Raw genomic sequence first — 15133 nt, forward strand, 5'->3', positions numbered from 1 at the left:
CTAAGATCGCACATGCCTCTTGGACAAAAAAAACAGAACACAAAACAGAAGCAATCTTGTAACAAATTCAGTAAAGACTTATTAAAAAAATGTTCCATGTGAAATAGTGGAAGAATAGGTCCTAAAAAAAAGAAAAGAATGGAATAAAATCTTTAACGTTCACTCCATATTTGCATGGGAATCATTTTACCTTTTTGAAAATTATACCTTAATGGTGCTCAGAGTTGATTGTATGTTAAAAGAGCAAAGAACAAAGCAGATGAGCTGAAACCATGTCTTCCTGAGGAGGAAGGAGTCTGGAATGTAGGTTTCCCAGGCTGGCGCTGCGATGATGACGTGTGACTGATGTTATCACAGAAATGGACCTACGCTTTCCCCCTCAGAAGGGGTTCACCCTTCCCCTGGTGATCATTAACAGGATAGACTGCTAATGGGCTAATCTGGTAAACGCCCTCAGGAATTCCATTCACCCCTTGGAATTTTTTCCCCCTTGTGACAGACAAGGGCAGGAAGGTATCCAGTGTGGACCAGAGCTTTCTCACCAGCTCCCACATCGCTGAAAACATATAAAATGTGCCACCTCTACTGGAGGAAAACCTGGTATTTGGGAGCAATACCTTCTCACCAGGGAAGCCCTCCTCTCTCTCTCGGTCTCATCTAAGTTGGGGTCTCCCAGCTGTGCTCCCCACCACCTCTTCCTCCAAGCAGGCACCCACCTAGTCAGTCCCTGGAGCAGACAGCAGACACACCTGCACGCAGGGACATATCTCCAGCAGCTGCCCGGCTGAATCTCTTTCAAGCAAATGACTAAACCACCAAAAAAATAAAAAGAGCTTCCCTGAAAAACCATCATGGAAGCTGCTGATCATATTTCATTTCTGCCTGTTCTAATCAGACTCGTGTTCCCCTTGGGGTCAGTTTTACCCGATTTCTTCTTAGGAAGCATTTAATCGCTCCTCTTGGGTGTGTTCCTGAGTTTGCAGAAGCCATGACAGCAAGCATGCCTAAGCTGAGCCTGGGGGACTCATTCTGACTTCTCGGGCTCCAGTGTTTCATTTCAGGAGTAATCAGGGCTGACTGAATCCCCCGGCTTCCTACTGGCTGACGGGTTTTTTCCCTTCGTGTGGTACAGAGCTGCATAATCGGCCCCAGAGCAGACTTGTGCGGGGAAGTGGTATCTTGTACCTTGTGGGTGGTTCTCTTTTCTCCCTCGACTTGCTGGAAACCTAACCCGAAAATCCTACCGGTGTTTTTTAAGCCTACCTGCAGGTCGCTTATTGAAAGCCACCTGCAGAACATTTCACAAGTATCTGGCTTATGTGTGTGGGGACCGGTACCCAACGCGAGGGCCCATCCAAACCCTGGGCTTCCTAGGGAGACAGGGGCTGCTCTGAAGCCTCGACAGTGAGCCCGAGCCCGCCTCTCCATCTGGACGGCTGTGGACAAGCACCAGGAAGAGCGGGTGCTGTCCTCTCGGCTTGGGGGCTCAGCTGCACGGTCCTACACCCAAAGACCCAGAACAGAAGGTGAGACTTTATTGCAACTTCTGCTAAGGAAGCAGAGCCGTTTTAGAGACTGACTCTTCTCCTCTGGACTTAGAAAAAGGGATAAAGGGGTGAAGAGTTTTCTTTCATCCTCTAGACAAGACTACCAGTGCCTCCATATTTTCAAGGGTAGACATAATCCGAGAAAGAGAAGAAAACAACTCACAAGGTACCAAATCCTGCTTCCCTGCCCAGCAACTTTCCTTGTTTTCTTTTAATACCACATCCCAGGGACTTCCCTGGTGGTCCAGTGGTTAAGACTCCACGCTGCCAGTGCAGAGGGCATGGGTTCAATCCCTGGTCGGTAACTAAGATCCCACATGCCGTGTGGTGGAGCCCAGGGATAAATAAAGAAGTGATAAATCCCCTTTCCCAGGGTGAAAGCTGTGGACCAGCTCTGGGTTATTTATTCTCCAGGCAGGGGGATTTCCAGCTCCCTGATCTCACGCTCCCTCCACGGGGCGTATTTGTCTTAGTTTTAACCTTTTCACTGCTGACCAGCAGAGCTGAAAAAGGCAAACAGTGGGGAGATGAATTTGGCCAGGCTGGGGACATCAGTAAAATGTGATGAAGAAGAGTTAGGTACATTGTCTGAAGTGAAGTTATTCATGCCCTTCCCGTGTACCACAGGAAATTAAAAGCAGATTATCTGGAAAAAAAAGAAAAAAGAACAAGTGTAGGAGTTGCCTAAACAAGAATCACAATAGGACATGGAGAAGAATCCCCAAAACATGTCCAGAAAAGTACTCGAAGAGATCTTCTAGGAAAAAAAGTCATAGAGGATTTAATTGCTTAATCAGTTACTCAGAACTAAACTTCCCAGGTGATGTTTTAACAGTGCCCTTGTGAGCCAAAGAAACCTGGTCTGCACAGAGATTTCAGAGGGTGAAGAGCTAGAGATGCTTACCCGATATTATGCAATGAAGCACGGCGTCAGACTTCTCGGGAACTTTCTGGGAAAGCAACGTAGATAAAAAACAAAGCGCGCGCCTCTGGGGCCCTCCTGAGTCTGCCATCCTTTCATGCCACGTGAGCCTGAAAAATAGCAATCCCCAACATCACCATCCATTCTGGGACATCTCTGACATTTCTCAGAAATTCCAGAAGCCCCACCACCCTGTGAGTGGGCCTCAGGGAGAGAAGAAATGAGGTCCCTTGGCCTGCAGAAGGCGGGGTGTTGCAGTCATGCTGGTGGGCAGGTTGGGCGTCCTTGGGTGGGGTTTCTCACCGGCCACTGGTGACGTTAGGGCCGGAAAACTTGTTATGGGGATGGGGGAGGGGGAGGGCCTGGGCATTAGCAGCATTCCGGGCTTCGACCCCCTAGATGCCAGCTGCACCCCTCCCCCACGTGGTCACAATCGAGATCTGCAGATGTCGCCAATGCCCCAGGGAGGGCAGAAGCGGTTTCAACCTAGCTTCCTGGGGGTTGACAGGGGGTCGCAGCCCAGACGGAGGGAAAACTGAGCCTACAGCCAGCGCCACCTCTTTCGAAGTCGGTTCCTACTGGACTCAGAAAGTATGTGCCTCTGGGACTTCTCTGATGGTCCAGTGGCTAAGACCCCACGCTCCCAATGCAGGGGGTCCCAGGTTCAATCCCCACTTGGGGAATTAGATCCCACAAGCTGCAACTAAGAGCTCACATGCCCAACTAAAGATCCCGCATGCTGAAATGAAGACCCGGTGCAGACAAATAAATACATTTTTTTAGAAAATGAACTCAAGAAAAATAACAATTTAAAAAAAAAGTGTTCGTGCATGTTCGCTTCCCAAAAGAGGAGTTGACTCAATACAAAGGAATCACCAGGTGGGACATATTTCTTCCAGGAGAAACCAGGAAACTACCGTTCCTTCCAAGCACCAGGCAGGTGCCCCGGGGAGGGCAGCAAGTGGGCTGGCATTTCTGAGCAAGTACGGATTAATCAGTACAAGTCGGCATTCAACAAGTCGGCTTGGTTAGTCACCAGGTATGTTATTTCACTTAATCTCCTTTAAGTGACCTAAAAGGTTATTAATACCACCTACACCTTACAGATGAGGAATCCGAGCCTTGGAGAGGTTGAGCAACATGTTCAAGATCACACAGTTGCAGCCGTCATTCCCCTGGGACCCCCGTCACAGCCACACGGGCTGACATCTTCAGTGTGAGAGATGACCTTGGAGCTGTGCAGCGCACGTTTCCAGGCAGCCCTAAGAACCCCCATCTGTGCCCAGAGAACCCGCCTCCCTCTGTCCTCTGGGCACAGTGCTAGCATCATGCTGCCAAATCTATCCTGCACGAAGGACCCCATGTTTGGAAACCACATTTCACTCTATCCAAACGGTAGACATTTAGAGACAGTCTCCCACATAAATATATTTTGTGTATTTATCTCTGGTGTGATAAATTTTCCAAAGATGAGAACTGTGAAACTTACATATTTTAGATCTCCAGCTAGTATATTGATTTGGACATGGCATATAATTAGGGTCATCCAAGAAAAGCAGCGGACTAGGGGTCAGAAGTTTTAGTTCTAACCTTTCCGTTTGTCACTTTTGAGTGGCAACATAGTATCGGTGGGTGAGAGCTCCTAGAGCCAGATACCTTGAGTTCAAATTCTGACTCCACATCTTCCTAACTCAATAAGCATGTCATGACTACCTCAGTTTCCTCATCTGTAAAATGGAGGCATAATTGTTGCATATACTTCAGAGGTTGTTGTGAAGACTAAATGAGTTATTGCCTATAAAGCACTTAATCCTCTAAGGATTAGAATAATGTATCTAAATAGCCTAAGGAAGAATCTGTTATATAATTGGTTTTCAAGACGGTAATCAGTAGACTTTAAGGAAAGACTTCACTCATCTCATCGATTTCCTTTTCTGCTGTGCTTCTGCTAAGTCAGTTCAGCCGTGTCCGACTCTGTGCGACCCCATCCCTGCGATTCTCCAGGCAAGAACACTGGAGTGGGTTGCCATTTCCTTCTCCAATGCATAAAAGTGAAAGTGAAAGTGAAGTTCCTCAGTCATGTCCGACTCTTCGCGACTCCATGGACTGCAGCCTACCAGGCTCCTCCGTCCATGGGATTTTCCAGGCAAGAGTACTGGAGTGGGGTGCCATTGCCTTCTCCGTTTTCTGCTGTGGGTTACCACATGATTTTTTTTAAGTGATATACCAATTAAGGTCTAAAGATTTCTCCTGGTATAATATTCACCTGTAATAGTAATTTACAAGACAAGACTATTCCCATTCCCAGGGGGGCACTGCTGTGGATGGAGAGGGGAGAAAGGACAAAATCAGACCTCTAAGAGTTGAAACTCTCAAGGCAAGAATACTAGAATGGGTAACTCTTCCCTTTTCCCGGGGAATTTTCCCGAGCCGGGGCTTGAACCTGGGTCTCCTGCATCGCAGGCAGATTCTTTACTGTCTGAGCCACAGGGAAGCCCAGGAAGAGTTGGGGTGATGTCAAAGACCTTATGTGCCACCCATGATTTCTAAACCAGGTGACGGCTCCCTGACAGCGAAGTCCCACAGCTTACAACACTTGACAGACACGCTACTTGACTCACGTAATTGGTCCAGTCACCATGTGTCCCAGCCACGGGGCTGACTGCTCAGAAAAGGACAGTTAAGTCAGGCCGTGGGTCAGGTTTCCTCGCTTCTCTGGAGGTGAGAACCCTTGAAGACAGATCTATCATTCTCTGCTAGAGATGGACAACTAACGAATTACTGAAATTAGCAGGGTGTGGTTCACGGACACCCTTGGAGCGATCAGATGGCAACTGGAATGAACACAAGATTTGATGTTTCTGTTATTTTAGCTGTGTTGTCCAGAGCAAGTTGCTTTCTTCTTTAAAATTTTTGCTTACCTTTAATTAAACAGTCTAAATGCAGACACTTGTATTCTGTAAAATATACCAAAAAAATGGTTTCCCACAAACTCTATCCTCCATCTCAGAAGTTTCGTAAGAGGAAGGGCTTGTTTTCCTTTCAGGCATTTTTCTATCCATTTACATGCATAGTCATCTAAACGCACACACAAATACATATATAATCTTAATGTATGTACATCACTAAATTGTACATATTTGCCATGCAGTTAGCTTACCTTACTTATCAAGTTTCAGCAGTCTTACAAGGTCAGTTCAATCCACTACAGATTGCATCATTTTTTTTTTAGTGCTTGATGATATCAGTATCACATAAAATAGCAATACCATGCTTAGTCTGTCTGTTCTTGTGTTGATGATGTGTAGCTTGGCTGGAGTTTTTCAGACTTACAAATGTGTCTCAAAAAACATCCTGGTACACGCTTCCTTGGGCTTCCCCAGTGGTTCACCAGTAAAGAATCTGCCTGCAAGGCAGGAGACTCAGATTTGATCCCTGGGTCAGGAAGATCCCCTGGAGGAGGAAATGTACCCCACTCCAGTATTCTTGTCTGGGAAATTCCATTTTCAGAGGAGCCTGGTGGGCTACAGTCCACAGGGTCGCAAAAAGTCAGACACAGCTGAGCGACTAAACAATAGTGACATGCCTCCTTGGGCATGTAAGTGGTTCTCTAGGCTAAATACAAGAAATGGAGTTGCTGGGTAAGAATATTCACATATTCCATTTTGACAGATAGGCCAGAATAGGCAGCACCCTTAACAGAATAGGAGAAGGATGTGGTGATAAAGGGTCCAGGTTTCTGGGTTCAAATCTTAGCTCTGCCACATACGAGCTTAACTTCTCTTTTTCTCGGTTCTTTCCTCTGTCAAACAATGAGAATAGCAGTAGCTACCTCATTTAGTTATTAGGAAAACTGAGTAGGTGCAAGCTCTTCTGAATTGCATACCAAAAACTAAGGATGAAGTGCTACCAAGAGCTTTGGGTTCAACATCAGCGAAATTATAAACGTCATCCTCTCACATTGCTGGAGAACAGCTAGGAGGTGGTAGGAGGATTCTTCGGATGTTTAAAGCCCTTGACGGATGCCTAGCTTTATTTTGGCTAGTCTGCCCCCACACAGGCAGCTGGTGGCGTGGCTGCTGTCGGCAGGAAGGCTGCTGTCCACCCAAGGGGCCGGGGAAGCGCTCTGAGCCTACACGCGGAGAATGGGCACCCGGCTCTTCTGGGACGGGCAGGAAAGGCAGCTGCCAGAGCTTTCTCACTGGGACAGGAGGCGTCAGTCCCGATGACACAGCCTAGTCCAGCAGCAGTTGGGTTCCTGAACCTGCCGTCGGCGGTAACTCCTGACTTGGCTGTCACACGCACCGTCACTCAATGCCCAGTCCCACGTTAGGGAAAAGCACCCTTCCCAAAGATGGGTTCCAAGGACTTCCCTGGTGGCCCGGCGGCTGAGGCTCTGTGCTCCCAATTGCAGGGGGCCCGGAGTCAATCCCTGGTCAGGGAACTAGATCCCAGATGCCGCAACTAAGAGGAGTTCACACACCACAACGGAAACAGCTTCTGTGCTGCGATGAAGACCGAAGATCCCCTGTGCTTCAACTATGACCCGGCACAGCCAGACGAAGAAAGAACTATCTTAAAGCAGCCCACAAAGATGGGCTCTAGAAATTAGGGGTGGGGAGGGGCGAGGCCAGCTAGGCAGGGAGAGACAGTTATAACATGTCTGGGGTACCTTCCGGGTGTCTGCCCCCAGGCTGGGCGCTTCATACACACTGTCTCATTTAATCCTCACAGTGAGACTACCAGACGGGTTCTTTCTCCTTTCACAGATCATGACTTGGAAGCTTTGCTCCTGTTTAGTTGCTAAGTTGTATCTGACTCTTTTCCAGGCCCACGAACCTCTGAGGCCCACTGGGGTCCTCTGTCCATGGGATTTCCCAGGCAAGAATACTGGAGTGGGTTGCCACTTCCTTCTTTAAGGAATCGTCTCCACCCAGGGATTGAACTCATGTCTCCTGTTTGGCAGGCGGATTCTTTACCACTGAGTCACCACCTGGGAAGCCCAAAAGAGTTGATGTAACAAACCTAACTCCTCATTGACTGCAAGGGGCAGAACTGGGCTATGAGTCCAGATTTGTTGGAGCGCAAGTGTTGTGCTCTCTCTTGGGTAAGATTTTCCAGATTGTATGTGAGAAGTAGAGACAATAAATTATAAAAAATAAACCCATGAAAAGATGCTCAACATCACCAGTCATTAGGAAAATACAAATTAAAACCACAATGAGATAGCTTTTCACACCCACTAGAATGGCTATTACAAAGCAGAAAGTCAGATGTGGGCGAGGTTATGGAAAAAACAACCCTCAAACAGGGCTAGTGGGAATATTAAATGGTACAGACGCTTTGGAAAACAACTTGGAAGTTAGTTTCTTAAAAACTTAAAACACAAATTTACCAGAAGACCCAGAAATTCCACTCCTAGGCATCTATATACCCAAGAGAAGTGAAAACATATATCCACACAAAGACTTGCACACAGATATTCTTAGCAAGATTACTCATACTAATCAAAAATTGGAAATAACCTAAATGTCCATGGGAAACAACCTAAACATACAACTAGTGAATTGACAGACAAAATGTGGTGTAGCCACATGATGAAATACCCTGGATAATAAAAAGGAACCAACTAGGATACATGGTCCCACACAGATGAACCTCAGAAGAATTCTCATTACACTCAGTGAAAGAAGCCAGAAGCAAGACATCACACAGTATATGATTCCATTCATATGAAATGTCCAAAGAAAGCTATTGAGACCAAAAGTAGATTAGGGATTGCTGGAGGTGGGGAGTGGGGAGAACACCACTTAACAATAAGTGTGCATGAGGAATCTTTTTTAAATTGTTTATTTTATACTGAAGTATAGTTGATGAACAGTGTTGTGATAGTTTCAGGTATACGGTAAAGTGATTCAGTTATAATATACCTATTCTTTATCAAATTCTTTTCCCATTTAGGTTATTGAAGAATATTGAGCAGAGTTCCCCATGCTATACAGTAGGTCCTTGTTGGTTATCCATTTTAAATATAGCAGTGTGTACCTGTCCATCTCCAACTCCCTATCTTTAACCCCAACACTCCCCCTTGGTAACCTTAAGTTCATTCCCTAAGTCTGTGAGTCTGTTTCTATTTTGTAAATAGGTCCACTTGTTAATAATAAGTTAATAATAAACAAGCTCATTTTTTTAACATTCCACATATAAGCAATAGCATGTGATATTTGTCCTTCTCTGTCTAATTTATTTCACTCAGTACGATGGTCTCTAGGTCCATCCACCTTGCTGCAAACGGCACTGTTTCATTCTTTCTAATAGCTCCATATTATTGCATATGGGAGTTTCCTGGTGGGCCAGTGTCTAAGATTTCCAGTGCCTTCCAGTGCAAGGGGTACAAGTTTAATCCCCAGTTGGGGAAATAAGATCCCACATGCCTTGAGGCCAAAAAAAAAAAAAAAAAAAAAAAACAGAACATAAAAACGAAGCAATACTGCAACAAACTCAGTAAAGACTCTACATCTTCTTCATCCATTCCTCTGTGGTGGACATTTAGGTTGCTTCCATGTCTTGGGTATTGTAAATAGTGCTGGAACAAACACGGGTGCATGTATCCTTCCAGACCATTTTTTCTCTGGATGTATGCCCAGGAGCGGGACTGTAGGATCATATGGTAGCTCTGTCTTTCGTCTTTTACGGAATCTCCAACTGATCTGCGTAAGGAATCTTTGGTAGGTGAGAAAAATGGTTTAAAATTCATCCATAACAATGGTTGTGCAACTTGATAAATTTAACAACATCACTGAATCGAACACTTAGAGTGAATTGTACAATGTGTAAAACATCCCTCAATATAGTTAATTTTTAAAATAGAGATAAGAAGACAAACAAACACCTAATAATATTCACTGTGGCATTGCTTGTGATAGCAAAAGACTGAAAGTACCCTAAATGTCCATCAGTAGTACCTAGTTACAGTATATCTATACAATGGAATTTTTTTAATTTCTAGCGGCAATGAGCATTAAAAAAGAATAAGGCTTCTCTGGAGGGAAGGGGTAAACAATCCCCTTTGCAATGCAAGAGACACCAAGAAGATCCCCCATGCCATGGAGCAACTAAGCATGGGAACCACAGCACCCGAGCCCATGTCCTATAACTACTGTAGCCGGAGCGCGCTGGAACCCACGCTCCACAACAAGAACAACCACCGCAAAGAGAGCCCCACGGGCCGCAACTAGAGAATGCCCGTGTGCAGCAACGAAGACCCAGCACAGCCAAAAAATAAAAATAAACAAATACGGAAGTCTCTTTTTTTTTTTTAAGAATAGAGCATCTCTGTATGCACTAATATGGAATAATCTCCAAGATACATTGTTGAATAAGATAAAGTATAAAAGAGAGTGTGGCGTATTCTATCACTTGCAAAGTGAGAAAAGGAAGAGTAAGTATTATAATATGTTTATTTATACACACAATGATTTTAGAAATTACAAGGAACTGGTAATCTGGTTGCCCCTGGCGAAGAGGTCTGAGTATCTGGAGAAAGGAAGGGACGCGAGTTGAGAACACTGCGGGTCTCTGCATTTCCTTTGGGATGGTTTAAATTTATGTACACATGCTCAGTTGCTATGTCATGTCTGACTATTTGCAACGCTTTGGACAGTAGCCCGACAGGGTCCTCTGTCCATGGGATTTCCCAGGCAAGAATACTGGACTGGACTGCCGTTTCCTCCTCCAGGGGATCTTCTCAACCCAGGGATTAAACACGCATCTCCTGCATTACAGGCAGATTCTTTACCACTGAGCCCTCGGGAAAGCCCATTTAAAATGTATATATGTTACCTAATAAATGAATATCAGGGCTTCCCTGGAGTCTCAGAGGGTAAAGAATCTGCCTGCAATGTGGGAGACCCAGGTTCGATCCCTGGGTCAGGAAGATCCCTGGAAAAGGGAATGGCAACCCACTCCAATATTCTTGCCTGGAGATTCCCATGGACAGAGCAGCCTGGCGGGCTACAGTCCATATGGTTGCAAAAACTCGGAGACGACTGAGCGACTAACGCACACACAATAAACAAGTATAACGCAGCTGCTAAATATTAATAGTGAGCACCTCTAGACGTCCAGCGGGGTGCCGGGCACACAGATCAGCAACACACTGGGCTGAGGCTGCTGTTTGCTGTCTCTGGGTTTGTTCCAAACTTTTTTTTTTTTTAGGATGGACTTTGTCTTCCCACTCCCCTCTCCTTAAAAATCTGTGGTAGTTCGAAATCCTTTAAGGCAGGGTTAAAAAAAAAAAAAAAAAAACCAGCTCAAAGTTAGTAAGACCTGTAACAAAGTTGAATAACTCTTTTGATTTTATAATTGAAAAGCACCCCTGAAACCCAGGCGGGTCAAACGACTTTTTCAAGGTCACGAACCTTGTTAGTGGGCAGAATCCAGGTTGCTAGATTCTAATTCCCACCACCATATTATGTTGAAAGGATACATCCCTCTGCCTTTCTTATCTTTGTCCTCCTCCCTCAGGGCAAAGCGCAAAGGGCAAAGATCGCGATGCCACAAACTCACAGGGTGGGCTTCCCAGGTGGCTGCTGCTGCTGCTAAGTCACTTCAGTCGTGTCCAACTCTGTGCAGCCCCATAGACAGCAGCCTACCAGGCTCCTCTGTCCCTGGGATTCTCCAGGCAAGAACACTGGAATGGGTTGCCATTTCCTTCTCCTCCCAGGTGGCGCTAGAGGTAAAGAACCCGCCTGCCAATGCAGGAGACATAAGAGATGAAGATCAATCCCTGGGTCGGGAAGATCCCCTGGAGGAGGGCATGGCAACCCACTCCAGTATTCTTGCCTGGAGAATCCCTTGGACAGAGGAGCCTGGCAGGCTACAGTCCATGGGGTCGCAAAGAGTCAGACACGATTGAGGCAACTTAGCACGTAAATACACATCACGGTGCTGTAAAATGACAAACTTCAGTGAATTAACTGGTTAAAATATTGTGGTTTGAAGTTGGATGAGGTGAACTGCTGTGTCTGATCTAGGCATGTGTCATCAAGGTCATTGCTGAGAACACACATGGTGAAGAAAGCCCCTCTCCGGTTGGGCCTCCACATTCTCCCAGGCTCCCTGAGTCCTTGAACTCACCTTCCCAGCAACAAAAACCCCAGAGCAACCCCCAGAGTCATCCCTCTTTGGAGTCTTCAGTCTCTTTGGAGATTGCTTATTACAGATGGACGAGAGCTGACATCCCGTGGAATCTGAGGCAGCAACCAGTGTTGGGGAGGACCTGGGAGATGTCCATTTCTCCTCTGTCCCACACCCTGCCCTGTAATGGGCAAGAATAACACTGCCTCTGGGGTAATGAGCTGAGCCTGCATTAATTATGCTGAACCAACCATCTCTCGGTGAGCCGGAGCTGAGAAAACCATTATGTGTGGAGACTGTCAATATTAGCTCAGCCACCTCCTACCATCCTCCTCAACATAGCCAGTTAGAGGGGCTTAGGAGAAAACTTTTTATTTTTGCCTCTACTTGTTTTCTGAAGAACTTTTAAAATCATTCTTTATCTGATTTTTTTTTCCCCAGTAAAGTATGCCTTAGAGAGAAGGAGCTTCATGCCCAGCAGTCCATTCCATTCAAGAACAGAACGGTTTTGTAGAAGGGCTTCCCAGGTGTCTCCGTGGTAAAGAATCCACCCGCCAAGCAGGAGATGCAGGTCAGGAAGGTCCCCTGGAGAAGGAAATGGTAACCCACTCCAGCGTTCCCGCCTGGGAAATCTCATGGACAGAGAAGCCTGGTAGACTCCAGTCCATGAGGTCACAAACAGTCGGACACAACTAAGTGAGCACATCCTAAATCTTTGAAGAGTGAATTGCTGCCTAAGGGCACCCCACTCCAGTACTCTTGCCTGGAAAATCCCATGGACGGAGGAGCTTGGTGGACTGCAGTCCATGGGGTCGCTAAGAGTTGGACACGACTGAGCGAGTTCACTTCACTTTTCACTTTCATGCATTGGAGAAGGAAATGGCAACACACTCCAGTGTTCTTGCCTGGAGAATCCCAGGCACGGGGGAGCCTGGTGGGCTGCCGTCTATGGGGTCGCACAGAGTCGGACATGACTGAAGCAACTTAGCAGCAACAGCAGCCAAACTTAAGCCTAAGGGAGGAGATGGTATGACTTTAGAGGCCTTTCTGTAAAATGTCCAAAATCTCCCCAAGAGGCCACTTGCTTTCTCCCTGACTTCATTGCCTCTCCCGTCACTGAGACCTGCTGGGGGGTGAGCTAGACTGCACCCTCCCTGCTCTGAAGGCTCTGATGGGTCTAAACTGATCAAGTACTCCTGCTGGGTGACTGGTTCACTACGGTCTAAGCCAATCAGCACATGGCTTTCTGCAGAAAGTTCCATGGTTATCCAATCAGTGGAAAGCTGAAGTCTTTTGCCCTGTCCTCTAACCAGGAAAAACAAAGCATGCAGACCCCAAGGGAGGCTGATACCAGATAAGACTGAGAAAGTCAGCCTGAGGTTGAAACCAAAGCAAACAAAACAGCAGAGTCTCCAGAAGTGCAGAGACCAGAGCTGGTGACCCAACCACACTTCTTGGACTTTATAGTTGGGGGAGCAAGAAGAGCTGATTTTTAATTCCACTGTCTTGATTGCTGTTTTTGACTTTTGATGTTCCAGAAAGTACACAGATGCATCCGTCCTTCCCCCTCCCTGGCCATGGTGTTTGAAATCCCTACCATTAGCCCTCCATTCTCAGGATCTACGTGGACATACCTTAACCAGATTATAGACAGAAGGATTATAGACAATTAAGGTTTTAAGATTAGATGGCTTAATCAAAGAGTGCTTGTCTAAGAAAGTTCTAGGGACAACTAACCAAACCAACCTAATGAACTTCCATTTCCATTGGCATCTTGTCTCTTCCTGCCATTCATGCTTTGTTTGGGGGTTTTGTTGTTGTTGTTGTTATTGTTTCCTTTACAGAATGAGACCACCTTCCATTTCTGTATATGCAAATCCCACCAGTTTCAAACTCCACCATAAGTGCTGATTTGTCCTTGAAACCACCCCGCTAGCCTCAGCTGGTAAAAACAGCGCACTCCTAAGTGATGAACCCCTAACCTAAGCGGGAAAAAGCAGCCCCTCCCAAATAACGGACTGCTCACCTCCTCCTCCCCACACTCACTTTCACCAGCAGACACACTTCTCAGCAGGCTGTTTGCCTGCAGGATGCTTGATGGGTTTATTTTTTGTGTTCTCCACAGCTGTTGCTTATTGTGGCTTAGCCTTCTGCATATGAGAAGTAGGCAAGGTTAGTGTTTGAAATGAACCAGGGCAGGAGTTACAGGCCAAAGAAATGGCTAAAGTGGGTCTCAAAGTGCTGGTCCCTGGACCACACTGCCAGCCTCACCTGGGAACTTACCAGAAATGCAAATACTTGGGACCTTCAGAATCAGAAACTCTGGGGGTGGGACCCAGGAAAATGTGTCTTTACAAGCTCTCTAGATTCTGCTGCACTTTGAAGTTTGAGAACTACGGGACTAGAGGAGGCTCTTAAACTGGCTGAGGAGTGAACGACCCTGGTTTTCTAAGAGCAGGACTGAAGACCAAGTGAGTCAAGGTGAGCTGGGCAGCCCCGGGTCTGCTGGTAGCAGCCATGGAGGAAATGGCCCTGGGGGCTAGGTGATCTGTGCTCAGGAGTGGACAGTCCAGAACTTCAAGAGCTTGAAGTCCAGCTCTTCAACCCGTGTCCGTCTCTTTGCCCTGCTTGTCCAAAGTCTCCTGGAGGGTGGTCAGGTGGGCATACATGGGCGGAAACCTCAATGAAGGCTCCAAACACTTTCTAATGCTCTTTTCTCTCACACAGTTGGACATTTGTCCTTTCATTTTTGCCTCCTAAGAAGACATGATCACGTTCTTCCAAGTTTCTTTATGTTTCTGAATTTGGGGCAGAATTAAGTGTAAGTTAACAAGGTTCCTTACAAGCCTATTGGTAACTCAAGCAAAGAATTTATCCAGAAACCCTGAGATGCCTGGACACAAGCTGTGGGAGATCTCAGTCAAGACCACAAGGGCTATGTATAAAATAGCTATCCAATGAGAGTCTGCTGTGCCGCACAGGGAACTCTATTTGATGCTTTCTGGTGACCTACATGGGAAGGAAATCCAAAAAACAGGAAATATGTGTATATGTATAGCCGATTCACTTTGCTGTTAACAGAAATTAACACAACACTGTAAAACAACTATAACAAAAACTTAAAAAAAAAAAAAAAAAGACCAGGGGAAAATAATAAAGACATGGGTACAGCGCTTTGGAGCCCTTCCATGACAACTGCTTGTGATCTTGTCTGCTCCATCCCTCTGGGCCTGTCTCGCCCTCACTCCAAAATAAAGAAGCACCCTGTTCACTAGGAACCTTCATCACCAACCTTGAAATCCCAGGCATGGCTCCTGAGATCGCCCCCACCCCCCACCAGCGACCGTCTCCACTGAGTCCCACAATGCAGGTTCATTTCTGAGCATCCTCACCCTGAATCCCAATCCGACCACTCTACGGTACCCACGTCTAGTCCCAAAAGGGAAGCGGTGCAAGACTCAGCTATAATCTTTGAGGGAAGATGCGTTTGTGCCAGAGTTTCCATACTAATCACAGACATCACCTA

At 46.3% G+C, this 15133-nt stretch overlaps 1 protein-coding gene and 1 long non-coding RNA gene across 7 annotated transcripts in view; one reads left to right on the forward strand and one right to left on the reverse strand.

The window, feature by feature from the left end:
* Positions 1–15133, reverse strand: part of ALPK2 (alpha kinase 2) — a 128956-nt gene that overhangs the window by 111425 nt on the left and 2398 nt on the right. The window contains exon 2 of the mRNA XM_065932821.1: positions 2452–2579. Coding sequence (XP_065788893.1) covers positions 2452–2560 — 109 coding nt within the window. The 5' untranslated portion in view covers positions 2561–2579. The remainder of the gene's footprint in view (positions 1–2451; positions 2580–15133) is intronic.
* The window catches only part of LOC136166497 (uncharacterized), a 72656-nt gene that overhangs the window by 31883 nt on the left and 25640 nt on the right, over positions 1–15133 (forward strand). For 3 of the 6 annotated variants that reach the window (XR_010662925.1, XR_010662929.1, XR_010662928.1), the window contains exon 1: positions 12310–14428. The exons of 2 other annotated variants lie outside the window; for them this stretch is intronic. This is a non-coding gene — a long non-coding RNA (uncharacterized lncRNA). Of the gene's footprint in view, positions 1–12309; positions 14429–15133 lie in introns of those variants that run through there. One more of the 6 variants, XR_010662927.1, reaches the window with a different exon arrangement.

The sequence above is a fragment of the Muntiacus reevesi genome, chromosome 4 (genome assembly GCF_963930625.1).
Source record: "Muntiacus reevesi chromosome 4, mMunRee1.1, whole genome shotgun sequence".
Taxonomy (NCBI): Eukaryota; Metazoa; Chordata; class Mammalia; order Artiodactyla; family Cervidae; genus Muntiacus; species Muntiacus reevesi.